The sequence below is a fragment of the Lissotriton helveticus genome, chromosome 1_1 (genome assembly GCF_964261635.1).
Source record: "Lissotriton helveticus chromosome 1_1, aLisHel1.1, whole genome shotgun sequence".
NCBI classification, from domain to species: domain Eukaryota; kingdom Metazoa; phylum Chordata; class Amphibia; order Caudata; family Salamandridae; genus Lissotriton; species Lissotriton helveticus.
Genome location: NC_136057.1, coordinates 552832453 through 552846159, shown reverse-complemented (window position 1 = coordinate 552846159; position 13707 = coordinate 552832453). Strand labels below are relative to the sequence as shown.

At 48.2% G+C, this 13707-nt stretch overlaps 1 protein-coding gene across 1 annotated transcript in view; it reads right to left on the bottom strand.

Moving 5' to 3' along the window:
• Positions 1–13707, bottom strand: part of PIK3C2G (phosphatidylinositol-4-phosphate 3-kinase catalytic subunit type 2 gamma) — a 2201800-nt gene that overhangs the window by 616327 nt on the left and 1571766 nt on the right. The window contains exon 20 of the mRNA XM_078674033.1: positions 12283–12463. Coding sequence (XP_078530159.1) covers positions 12283–12463 — 181 coding nt within the window. The remainder of the gene's footprint in view (positions 1–12282; positions 12464–13707) is intronic.

Here is a 13707-nt window from a genome sequence, read left to right as displayed (position 1 = left end):
CGGAACAACAACTGCAAGCTACCATCACCAGCCGTCACCCACGGACCCTTCAGCTGTCACCGCTGCCGGCACACCCGCAGCACCGCCAAGACCATGGACCCAGCGCAACCCGCCCGCAGGAACACAACCAAACCGAAGACCCTGCAATGCATCATCCTCAATGTACGAACCCTCCACAAACACTCCAGCCTAATCTGGGACCTCCTCGACAGCACCACCCCAGACGTAGTATTCTTTACCGAAACCTAGACCAACACCACTTTGGGACCGGACATCGCCAACGCCATACCCCAAGGATTCAAGATCTCCAGGAAGGACCGTCCCACCCACCCGGGAGGCGGAATAAGCATTGTCCACAAATCCACCCTCCTCCTGAGCACACTCCCCGACAAGCCCACAGACCTGATGGAACACCCTCACTTCAAGATACTGGCCAGTCCTACCTCCACCCTCCGAGGACCCCTCATCTACCGACCCACTGGACCCCGCAGACTTTTCACCAACTCCATCAGGGACATCATCTCCCCGCATGCCATTGCGTCCACCAACTACACCCCACTGGGACAACCTCCACAAAATTAGAGTCCGCCAGATCGTGACCGAAAGCACACACTCAGCAGGACACACCCTCAACCCCCTCTTCACAACAGGAAACTCCATCACATTCAGCCACACCACCGAACTCCCATGGACTGACCATCGATGTATCCACATTACCTTCAGAACACCCACCATCCACAGACACCAGCACCTGCTCCCACAAAGAAACTGGACCAGAATCACCAACAACCAGCTAACCTCATCACTCAGCACCTCCGACCCAACCATCGCGGAAAACAACAACCCCAACACCGCAGCCCGAACTCTGCACAGATGGATCTCCGACAGCGCCAACACCATAACCCCCTCAAGATAAACAACAACACCCACGCCAAGAAAGCTAGATGGTTTAGCAACGAACTTCGAGAGTCCAGATGCACTTGCCGCCACCTCAAATAGACCTGGAGGAACACCAAATCCACAGAAGCCACACAACAACTTTGGAGCCGCCACCAATGCCCACCACCAACTGATCAGAAAAACAAGTAAAAAAAGCGATGGAAGACAGAATCTCCACTCATGCACACAACAGCAAAGAACTCTTCAACATCATCAAGGAGTTCGCCCAACCCACCAGAGAGTCCACTGACATCCCACTCTCACAAGACCTCTGCAACAAACTAAGCACCTTTTTTCACCACAAAATCAAGAGCATCTACGACAGCTACGACGAACACAACCAACACATTGAACCCTCACCAACCACCCCCGACACCCTGAAGCCAGTGATCGACAACTGGACAGCCCTCACTACCAAAGACACACTGACCACAATTAAGTCAATCCACTCCGGGCCCCCATGGACACCTGCCCCACCACATTTTCAACAGAGTCGCCGACACCATCGCACCGAAGCTCTGTCACAACATCAACCACTCCCTGGCAACCACTTAATTCCCTGGTCACTGGAAACACGCGGAGGGCGATCGGGGGTGGGTGGCCGGTGGGCAGGGGGAGGGGAGGCAGGATGGGGGCACGGGCGGGGTGCAGAGCGAGGGACCCAGCACACCAGACCTGCCGTTTCTCTTTCAGGTGGACGTGCGTCGTGGGGTTCCGGACTTGGCAAGGCTGGGGACGGCCTATTGGCACCAAGGTGAAGGGAGGGCTGAGCCTCCAGCGGCGTGCCCCGCATCTCGTCGCAGCCGGCAGAAGAAGGCCCGTGGCTGGCTCGCCGACCCCTACACCCAAAGGGACGCTACGGCTTGGGGAGAAACGCCGGAAGAGGAAAGCCGCACTGGATGTTTTTACTGGTTTAGGAAGGGTGCATGATGTGTTTGCTGTTTCAGGAAGGGTGCAGTCGGCGCCGCTGGTGGGAAGGGGTTATGTGGATAGCGAGGTGCAGATATTTGAGGATGAGGATAGTTTGGTAGAAGGACAACTGGAAGATGGTGAGGGCGGTGCGGGGCAGAGTAATCGTGTTGGTAGTGTTTTTCAGGTGTCACGGGGCCCGCGGGAGAGGATGGCCCGGGCAGCACACTGGGAGGCGAGAATGGCGTTCATGGATCGGAGAGGTGGTGAGCGGCGTGTGGCGTCCATGGCTTCAGGTAAATGAGTGGTGTCAGCGTCCATTGTTTCAGTGGGGGTGGGGGGAGGCGGGGGAAGGGAGGACCGGCTGAGGAAGGGGAAGTATGAGGCGGATAAAGAGGTGGGCCCAGATGACGGGGTGGTGGGGCCCGGGGGGAAGGTGCTGGGGGACGACCACAAGAAGGCGGGTGTGGGGCCCTCAGGGTCGGGACGAATGAGACAAATGGAGGCGGGGCAACGAGCAGGACCGGCGCGCCGGTTGATGGTGCGGCAGGAGAGGGTGCGGTGAAACCGGAGAGCAAGGAATTAAAAATCAAGAGGCTGCCGTATATGGGGGTAACGAAGCCTTTGGGAGCGCATTTGATGCTGTCTACTAAGGAGTTCATCTGGAAAGGGGAGTATGTAGAGATATTAAAGCACCTGAACCGGGAAGTGAGGGCGAAGGAGGGTTCCAAGGAAGAGGAGTATGAACTCCAGAAGAGGCGGAAGGTGCCCCTGATCATTGAAAATTGGACGGCGGCATTTTTAATATTCGCCAGCGTGTACTGCGAGAAGTTCCCCGAGCGGTCAGTGTCCATGTTTAAGTACATGGACATAATTAGGAAGGCCCAGATTACGGGGGGAGGCTACGCATGGGCCAAGTATGATGAGGAGTTCCGGGCCCGCATGGCATTGGATCCCGAGGCTAAATGGGGAGAGCTGGACTCCGATTTGTGGCAGCTCACGATGGGGCTGGCTGGGTCGGGAAAGACCATCTTTACTGCAAGCAGGCTGCCTATTATCTACCAGCCCTTTCAGGGCCGCCCCAACCGTGAAGTGGTGGGGACAGGGACCAAGGCCCAGTCGGAGTCGCCAGGAACATGCTAGGATTACAATAAAGGGGCATGCGCTAGGGAACATTGCCGGTTTCAACATGAATGTTCGGGCTGTGGGAAGTCTGGGCATCCATGGTCAGGTGCCGGGGAGCTAAGGGGCAGCAGCAGGAGAGACAGCAGGATCAGGCAGGGAGTTTTTGGTCAGGGACCCAACAGCAATATGGGGATGGTAGAGGGGCCAAGGGGCCTGGGCCAAAGGGCGCGTACTCCAGTTAGAGTAGACTGTCTGGTAGCGGCTCTACAGGACTATCCAGATACCGGGGCTGCTGATCCTTTGCGGACGGGGTTGCTGGAGGGGTTTCGGCTGGGCTACGAGGGGCCACGGGGTCGGAAGTGGGCGGACATTTGAGGGTATGCCAAGGAGCACCCTGAGATGGTGCGGGGCAAGCTGGATATGCGAGTGGGTGAGGGGCGCATGGCCGGGCCCCCTTTGAAGACTGATAATTTGAGGTATGCCAAGGAGCACCATGAGGTGGTGTGGGGCAAGCTGGATAAGGAAGTGAGTGAGGGCCGCATGGCTGGGCCCCTTTGAAGGTTGACAATTTGAGGTATGCCAAGGAGCACCCTGAGATGGTGCACCCTGAGATGGTGCGGGGCAAGCTGGATATGGAAGTGGGTGAGGGGCGCATGGTCGGGCCCCTTTGAAGTTTGATAATTTGAGGTATGCCAAGGAGCACCCTGAGGTGGTGCGGGCAAGCTGGATATGGATGTGGGTGATGGCCGCTGGTCAGGCCACTTTTGAAGACTGACAATTTGAGGTATACCAAGGAGCACCCTGAGGTGGTGTGGGGCAAGCTGGATAAGGAAGTGGGGGAGGGCCGTATGGTCAGGCACCTTGGAAGAATGGCTGTTGGTGGATTTGATTGTGTCCCCCATTGGGGTAGTGCCAAAGAAAGAAAAGGGGTGGGTTTGCCTCATTCAACATTTGTCGTGGGCCGAAGGTGGCTGTAAATGATGACATTGATGAGCGGGAGACCACGGTGTTGTGTTCCTCTGTTGACGCAGCCATGTCCTTGGTGGTGACCGTGGGCGCAACAGCGAGGATGGCAGGGGTGACATCAAGTTGGCTTTCCGGCTGCTTTCAGTCCACCCAGACGATTGGGGCTTACTGGGGATCCAGTTTAACGGACGCTGGGACAGGGACAAAGTGTTGCTGATGGGCTGCTCAGCGAGAATGGCAAAGTGCGACATCAAGTTGGCTTTCCGGCTGCTTTCGGTCCACCCAGACGATTGGGGGCTTACTGGGGATCCAGTTTAACGGCCGCTTGTACGGGGACAAGGTGTTGCCGATGGCCTGCTCGATATCTTGCGCACTGTTCGAAGGCTTCAGTACGTTCCTACAATGGTCATTCACGGAACGGACAGGTCACCAAGGAGTAACGGATGACTTTTTCTCGGTCGGCACCCCATGCTCCGCAGACTGCCAGGTTGCATTGGACAGGTTTCATGAGATCAAGGGGGAGTTGGGCGCGCCAAGAGAAGACAGTGGGGCCGTGCATGGCACTGTCATTCTTGGTTATTGAGCTGGACTCAAGGGCAATGGAGTCCTGTTTACCAGCGGAGGAGACGCAGCAAATGTTGGGGCTGCTGGAGGTTATGTCGGCACCACACAAAGTCACGGTCTTGGAAATACAGGTGATGTTGGGTCACCTCAATTTCACTTGCGGAATGGTGCGAGTGGGGCGTACTTTTGTAGGAGATAGGGCAGGGCTTTTGCCGTAGGGAGTCCACTGCATCATCACATGCGGCTGTCCGCGGATATTTGCGAGGACCTGAGAAGGTGGCCGTTCCTTTTACAGAATTCAGGATCCCCACACAGAGGGGTGATGACCTTGTCTGGGATGTCCAAATCTTTTCGGACGTGGCGTGGAGCGATACCTTTGGGCGGTACTGGCAGGGGAGGTGGTACGGAGAAGTGGCCCCCTGAGTGGGTGGTAGGAGCATTGCGTTTCTGGCTGGGTTTGGACGGGAGGCGCTGTGGGACGCATTCCTTTCGGATCGGTGCGGGTCGGAGGCACACAGCCAAGGGGGGGCTAGGGGACATCATGCGCTTGGGCAAGTGGTCATCCAACTGCTACGGGCGCTATGTGCGCTGCGCTTCTAGCGCGGTTGTGTATGTTGCTCCTGTACTTACTCATGTTTTTCGTTTCAGGTTCGGTGGTGGGTCCTCTCACCAGGGATTTGTCAGTGTGGTTTGTGGCCCATTCATTTCTAAGACGGGCCCAGGGGCAGGCCCGTGCCAGTTATTTTGGAAAGAACCCTGGGTTTACTCCTAATTTTTTTGATGTGTGTTGGAAGGAAAAGGGGGAATGCTCTGGAGGGAAATGTTGGCGACGCTTCACAGGATGTTGGGAGCGGGTAGGTGTCCTGCTGTCTTGGTCCTCCGGTAGGGGAGAACGACATGGTCGGAGAGACAGGACTGGTGTTAACGAGGGCCATGAGGAGGGATTTGGTGGAGATTAAGAGGCAGTGGTCAGGGTACACAGTGGCCTGGACAAAGTTTATTCCGCGTCGGGTGTGGAGGGGTGCAGAGCACCTTAGAGCAGTGGACGAGGCCAGGAGGAAGAGAATGTGGAAATGGTTTGGCTTTGTCGGCATTTAGGTTTTCTAGAATAGGGTACGGGGACATTCGGTATGATGCGCCGGAGTTGTTTAGGGGCGACGGGTTCACCTTTCACGCCTTGGTATGGATCTTTATTTGTGAGAATTGCGAGAAGTGCTGGCCAGGCTGCTGGGAGTGTGCCGAGAGTAGGAGGGTAGTTAGTGAGATTCAATAGGGCGTGGAGTTAGGGTGGGCGAGGGGGGCCGGAAAAGGAGGAGGCGGTGTAGTCCCCTACCCTCCCGCCTTTTCCTGGGTGGCAGAGTTGTTTTTGAAGTTGGCCAAGTTTGGCTGGACCTTGGTAGTTTATCGTTAAGTTTGGGGAGTTGGTGAACAGGAGCGGGGAAAGGTTAAGCAGGTTGGAAGTTTACATTAGAGGTTCGTTAGTTACAGTTGCAGGAAGGCAGATAGGATTGTAGGTCTTGGGAAGGTAGGAGTTTCAAATGTTATGGGATAAGATCGTGTATTATTTAATGTATTGGAAGTTATGCATTGTATGTTGTAGCGTTGGGGGTTTTATCATGTGGGGATCGTAGGGGTGGGGGGAGGAAAAGTCAAGGGGTCAGGTAAATCGATGTTTAGAGAGGATTTAGTTTTGTAAGGCAAAGTGCCAGTTTAAATAAATTGTGATATGCACCCGTTTCAATAAAGCAGACTTTTACACACACAAATGGTTGTCAGTGTGGCTTGGCCCCTCATCTCTCCCAAGGGGTGTTTGAGGGGCAGCCGAGCACCACGAGGTCTGCCCCCCGGGCAGATTGGGAGGGGGTGGGGGCGAGACGGGAGCAGGCATTTTGTGGCTTTGGGCTGCCTTGGTTAGTATCCCAAAGGCAGCCCTATTTCATAAAGTAGCCCAAGGCTATTTAGGGGAAGGTAGCGCTTGCCCAGCCACCATTTTAGGCTCTGGTGACCTGGTGGCTGGGAGCTCAGTTGGTTAGGTTTTTTGGCCCCGCCCTCCCTCCCTGGGCTTTAGGTTTTTGTGGGAGGATTTTATGGTAGGTTTTTTCAGCAGGGGCCGTGTTTGGAACAGGTGCATAGGGGTTTCTATTATTGTATTTCTGTCGCTTGGAACAGGTGCTGGCGGAGTTGTTTTTAAAGTAGGCCAAGTTTGGCTGGAGTTTGGTAGTTTATCGTTAAGTTTAGGGTGTTGATGAACAGGAGCGGTGAAAGGTTAAGCAGGTTGGAAGTTTACATTAGAGGTTCGTTAGTTACAGTTGCAGGTAGGCAGATAGGATTGCAGGTCTTGGGAGTTTAGGAGTATTAAATGTTATGGGATAAGATTGTGTATTATTTAATGTATTGGAAGTTATGCATTGTATGTTGCAGCGTGGGTTTTTTTATCATGTGGGGATCGTAGGGGTGGGGGGAGGAAAAGTCAAGGGGCCAGGTAAATCGATGTTTAGAGAGGTTTTAGTTGTGTAAGGCAAAGTACCAGTTTAAATAAATTGTGATGTGCACCTGTTTCAATAAAGCAACCTTTTACACACACAAATGGTTGTTGGTGTGACTTGCCCCCTCATCCCTCCCAAAAGTTATCTAATAAGTCAAGACTCCAGTAATGCAGATTTTTGTGTGCAACTTACAGGGTCTTAAGCTTTATCTATTTGGACACTGAATACTGGTATAGAAACTGGGAGCCATGATACAGTTAGAACATTTAAAATGACGAGTGAAAAGGAGGAAATTGTGTGCTTTTTCAAGTGTAAGGTCCATTTAGATGAAAACACAGTTGTGGCGAACATAATTGCTGCTGATTGGATCAAAGACATATTGTTGGGTGTTCGCAGCAGGTAAAGAATGCCCTGCAGAAGACTGAGGCAGTAGAAATCCGCTGGCTGCATCCATTTGGAAGGCACCATTGTACGCGGTCCTCGATATACCTACATTTTCGAAATGTGTTTATCAGGGGTTCAATTCCTGTCCCAGATTAAGAAGTATTTGTTATTTTGGATCACGGTGATAGCCTTTTCATCGATCCTTATCGGCAGGGCTGGTATCACACGTTGGTTACATTTCCTGTTTCATTGTATGCTGCATATGATACTCCTGGTGTAAGATGCTCCCCCATTGGTCATGTCCTGATAAGACCTGGCTATCTTTCGGGGTCAAAATGGCATAGACGCATTTAACAAACAAACAACAAATTGCCTGGAGAGGGTAAATTGACAATTTAAAAAAAAAAGAATTGTGTTGTTTGTTAAAAGAAACGTACATGTATTTGTTAGATGTATATTTCTGTGGTTTTATGTCCACTTGGGACTCTGCACACATTTTTATTCATAATGAGGAGATTCAAATGTTTCTTGTAATTATGTCTTTTTTTAATGAACTTTTTAAAAAAATATTACAATTATTATTGGGGTCTGGCACTTGAATGTAGGTTGGGGCAGGTGGGCAACAATGTAGGCCATGGGAGTTTGTAACGTAATGCAGTTTGCGACTGGCTGTTGAAATTAACAGCTTAGAGGAAGATGTAATTTTTGCAGCCCACACAGAAATTTGAGAAAGTCTCCTTTGAGAGCAAGATTAATAAGATTCCATATGGATGAACCTTGTTTTAAATCAAGATTCCAGCAAACAGTTTTCATTTGTCTAGGCATGTGGCTAGCACATTTTGGGAGCCTACTTTATGCCCCTGGCTGGTAGTGATGTGAAAAAAGTTATCTAATAAGTCAAAACTCCAGTAATGCAGAGTTTTGTGTGCAACTTACAGGGTCTTAAGCTTTGTCTATTTCGACACTGACTACTGGTATGGAAACTGGAAGCCATGATACAGTTAGTTCGTTGATCTCGCGAGACCACGTCGGGTTCGAGAGAGTTGGCTTTGCTGTAAGTCGAGATACAGCAAGTGTACGATAAACCAACAATGTGAAATCGTCACTCAGGTCCTAAGAAATCAAACAGACAAAACAGATCCAAAAGAATCGTGAAGACGGAGGCATACTCACGAATAATTTACGAGTTGGTAATACTATAGAGAACTGACCAGGGGGTCACATTCCTATGTAATTATTGATTGTCCTGAAGATGGTCTTAAGGAGTCAACAACTATGAGACCGAAACGTCGACCAAATTGTCCATATCTTTTTCATCTTGATTGAATTCATACAACGTCATTCCTTTTGTTGTGACATAGGAGTCATTGATGATAATTTTTGTTGGACTGGTCTTTAGTTCCAGTGGATTAATGGAGTGATTGATTTAATTCCTGTTCATTTGAAATATTCTGTATATTCAATTTTAAATATTTAACTGTACCCTTCAAAATATATAAAAATAATAAATTTTTTCATAAAATCAATTTCCCGTGTAGCAATTTCTTTCATTTGTTTGATTTGCTTCTTCGTCTTGAACAGTGAGACTCAAATAATAGCAAACAGATACCATTTGGGTTGGATAGACTATAAGAATTGATTAACTTACATGTCTATATTCGGTGATTGATTCTGATAAAACAAATTCCCTTGCTGGCACATTTTTCATAATCAATTATCAGCCCGAGCCCACAAGGGTAGATTGGGTAATGCACCGTCTTTCAATATGATACAGTTAGAACATTTAAAATGGCGAGTGAAAAGGGGGAAATTGTGTGCTTTCAGGCCTGCCAAGTGTCAAGCATCAGGCGTGACACTATCGCATTTCAGTGAGGTGTTCCGCTTCACCGCACTGAAATGCATTGTCACGCATTTTAATTCCACTCTGCTGTTTCAGGCTCCAGCGCTGGAACGGCTGCTAACAGCGCGCCTGTGACACTTGCGCCAGCTCTGCCAGTGCCCCTCACAGACTTCTTGAATTTTTCCCTGCCCGGGCGCTCACTGAACAAGGTATCTTTATAACCCTGGTGCAGGAAATTCCCACCCCTGCACTAACTCTGTGTGCGTGCAAAATCGAGACACCCGGGCGGGGCCTGCTGCCCTCAGCAGTGGTCACGTAGCGACATTCTAGTGCCGACTATGGCGCTGCGGGGGAATGTCATGTGACCTCACCTCCTGACTGGTCCTAGAAGGGAGGCCCAACCGGATTCAGAAAGCAGGAATTAGTGGAGGAGTGTTGTGCACTGGCTTGAAATCATTGCTGATCTAGATTTCCGCCGGGCCCGGCTCGGAGAGGTGAGTGCTGGCATACTTTGTTTTGCGTTCATTTTCATAGGGAAAAGCCCTACAGACAGCCCACATCAGACAGCAATTCACTCTGGGTGTTTAACTTATATGTTATAACTGTAAAATATAGGACAACATTAATAAATGTCTCTAAAGTAGCACAAAAAACAGAACTTTGAATCAATCAATCAAGCCCCAACCAGGGCCACACTTTCCTCATGAATCACGTGCTCTTCAGTGTATAAAAAGAACAGCATCCGGATCGTAATCTGAACGGGGCACTGGCGGCGGCCCTCACACAGATCTGAGGGTGCCTTGGCAGAAACGGTCGGTTTGGCTCTTTTTACTGAGTTGGCATGGCCTAGGCTTCTCAGTCTTACAGTGGAAATACTAAAGATAGAATAACGCTGAGAATTAGTGAAAAGTGGAAATCCTCATTCGTGCAGTATAGCCTTCATAATCAGTGCAATATAGCCATAATATTATATTTAGCGTAGGATGAAAGTAATAATTCTAAAGAAAAATCAGAACAGACTGGGCTTCAGGATCCGAGTCCTGTGGCTACTGAAATCAGTGCAGTCTTATTAGGAGTATGGTCGCAGTTCTCTGCCTCGCCCAGACTCAAAACAAAAAGTTGTTGTCCTTGACGAAAATCAGTGCTGTGGATTTCACCCTGATTGTTCAATATTTTGGTTATTTATCAGGCCAGGCACCCAAATGGGTCTTTGGGAAAATTGAAGCTCTTTTTGCAACATATGCTTCACAAAAGGGTGTTAAAAAGATATGGTGGGAAGGCACACAACTGTAACTCATTAAATGTAGGCTGTTATAACAATTAAACAAAAATTTGAAGTGTTTTTTATTGTTTATGCAGTAAGATTTTGGGACCAAATCTAATTCTCAGTGAAACGTGTACCAAGTACTTTACCTAGTCAGGAAGTGTTTAGTCCTGTTGCACGCTTTAGTTCACTGACTTCTTAAGAGTATCTGGTTGCTCAATTGGGTGTAATTTCTGATAGTGATACGTTTCCCTAGTTTTTACTGCTTGATTTTGCTCACTCATAGTCGTTGAAATGTCACTCATAATTACACTGACATTATGAAAATGTCACACATAGCAATCTGAAACCTTGACAGCAATGTGCTTTTTCAAGTGCAATCGCTGGTAGGTCCATTTAGATGAAAGCACAGTTATGGCGAACATAATTGCTGCTGATTGGATCAAAGACATTTTGTTGGGTGTTCGCAGCAGGTAAAGAATGCCCTGCAGGAGACTGAGGCAGTAGAAACCCGCTGGCTGCCTCCATTTGGGAGGGCACCGTTGTACGCGGTCCTCGCTATACCTTCATTTTCGAAATATATTTACCAGGTGTTCAATTCCTGTCCCAGAGTAAGTAATTGTCATTTTGGATCACGGTGATAGCCTTTTTGCCGCTCCTTATCGGCAGGGCTGGCTGGCATCACGCGTTGGTTACATTTCATGTTCCACTGTATGCTGCATATGATTCTCCTGGTGTAAGATGCTCCCCCATTGCTTATGGGGCTACCTTTCTGGGTCAAAACGGCATAGACGCATTTAGCAAACAAACAACAAATTGTCTGGAGAGGGTAAATGGACATTTTTTTCAAAAAAAAGAGTTGTGTTGTTTGTTAAAAGAATCGTACAAATATTTTTTAGATGTATATTTATGTGGTTTTATGTTCACTTGGGACTCTGCACACGTGTTTATTCATAATGAGGAGAATGAAATGTTTCTTGTAATTATCTCTTTTTTTAATAAACTTGATAAAAACTATTACAATTATTATTGCGGCCTGGCACTTGAATATAGGGTGATAGCATTAGATGCAATGGGGTATTTAACCATGTGTATGCTTCGTTGTTGTTTTGAATATATACCTGTGAGTGTCACGATTTAGTTGTGCTGCCGAAGTCTGAGGCAGTAGAAAACCCTTTTGATGTCAACATCGATTTACCATCAAAGGAAATGGCAGAATCAAAGAATAAAAAAATACCAACACACTTATGCAGCAGGTGAGGCGCATGAAAGCAGGCTGGCGCAACAGTAAGGATGCCTGGAGCTTCTTGACCTAATGACACAATTTCGGTTTTGGATGCACAAAGGCACTGCGTGTCTGAGGCATCCTGTTCTGGAAGGACTCCAGGCAGCCAGTTACTTGATAATGCTCCCCGTGTCGTCTTTTATCCAAAGGTGGATCTGTGTTTTGTCAATATATGTATGGAAGCAGACTCCACGATAGGCGAAAGCATAACAACTTTGAAACAAACTGGTCACAGCACATCAGCATTTAATGTTTTCATATGAAATCCTGTATAATGAAAAACGTGATTGCTGCTGATGAGGACTGAGCCTAAAAAATGCACTGATGACTGTTTCTCCCTTATCTTAGTGATTAATATTGCAGTTTTGCCATTTAATTTAAAGGGTAATTTAAATTCCGATTAATAAGAATATCACTTTTTTCTGCAATGTGAATAAACTCAGTGAGTACATGTACAATCCTTCATAGTAATCAATCGCAATAAAACTGCACTAACATAACAAATAGAAAATAAACAGACCTGTCTTTTTGAATCATGGGCAGCCTTGACTTTTTCGGCAGTGTCTTCCAGAATTTTGAGAATTTGTTTCTCCTTAGAAAATTCATCATTTAGGGCTTTTCCAACACAGAACTGTAGAGCTACCAAGAGTTTTTGGTACCAGTTTCCAAAATGATCTTCATTAAGCGCATCTGTTAGCAGCCTGGGAAGAAAGGAAATATTTTTCTAATTAAAGGTCTCTTTCATTATTTCTTTTTTAATTGCGATATAACAATAATAAACGGATATATTCCTCCTCTGCGCATATCAAATTAACTCTAGATTTACGTGCACAAGTGGCAACTCCAGTGCCTCCTTGCATCGTTCTCATATTATGGTATAGAGCCGGGGCCTCCAACCTTTTTCAGCGGGGGCCAGGTTACAATATTTCTGTTACCAAGTGGGCCTCACAAGTGAGTGAAGCGAGCAAGTCCTCCCTACACCCAAAAATGTTTTGTCATTCTAACCTGATTTTTTTTTTAAATAACGGGGCCCAATTGAGCTTTTGCAGCCCTATGTGTCAGCAAATGAGCAATTGGTTAAAGGTTCTATTTAAGTGCATTTCTGACTGAACACTCTTCAACTAAGGATAGGATTTATGAATTCTGTGCTATGTGCCTACTTGAATACACAAAAGGTGATGGGATGCTGACTGCAAATAAGTCTAACCACTTGCAGTAGCTCAGGGTAGTACTCCAACCCATCGTTCTTTTTCTCACCATGCTACCTCAGTTTGGACCCAGCCATATCAAATCAGTCTTGAGCCTTTTCCACACAGGAGCAGTTCAAGCCAAACTGCCAAGCAAGGTCCTCCCTGAACCAGAACAAAAGCAACCTAGGACCAGTTTTGCCCTAATACTTATGGGCTCATCAGCTGTAAGTGGCATGGTATGCCCAGACGTGGGTCCCATGCTCATTGTGCCCCTGGAACCAAGCTGTACTCCGGCTAATGAGCCCATAACTAGGGTGAAGACAAGGAGTGCTGCAGAGCCACAGATACTGTTGCTGTGACCGAGCTACTCTTCATCACCTGTTAGCTGGGCTGACTCACCAGTAAGTGCTCTTGTAAACTGATTTATCTTAAGCTAATCTCTGCCTCTGCTAGCATCACGTATACCTACACTCTATTCAGTACATTGTAAGTAATGTTACCCAGCTGTGACTACAGTGGCAATCACAGCATTTTAATTGTTGTTTAAATATTGTAGTCAAGGCCTCAAGTAAAAAACAAGTGTGATTCTCCCTTATTTTTTCTTTTTAGTAGATTGAGCTGTGCTGTGGGCCGAAGTGTGCTTTTAATGACTGAAAAACAGTAGGCCGGACGGCCGCCATTTTGAGTGGGCCAAGGTGAGCGCTCTAGCCTTTTTCGTCCCCAGCACTTCAAAAACCGGGCTGGTGTGACCGCGC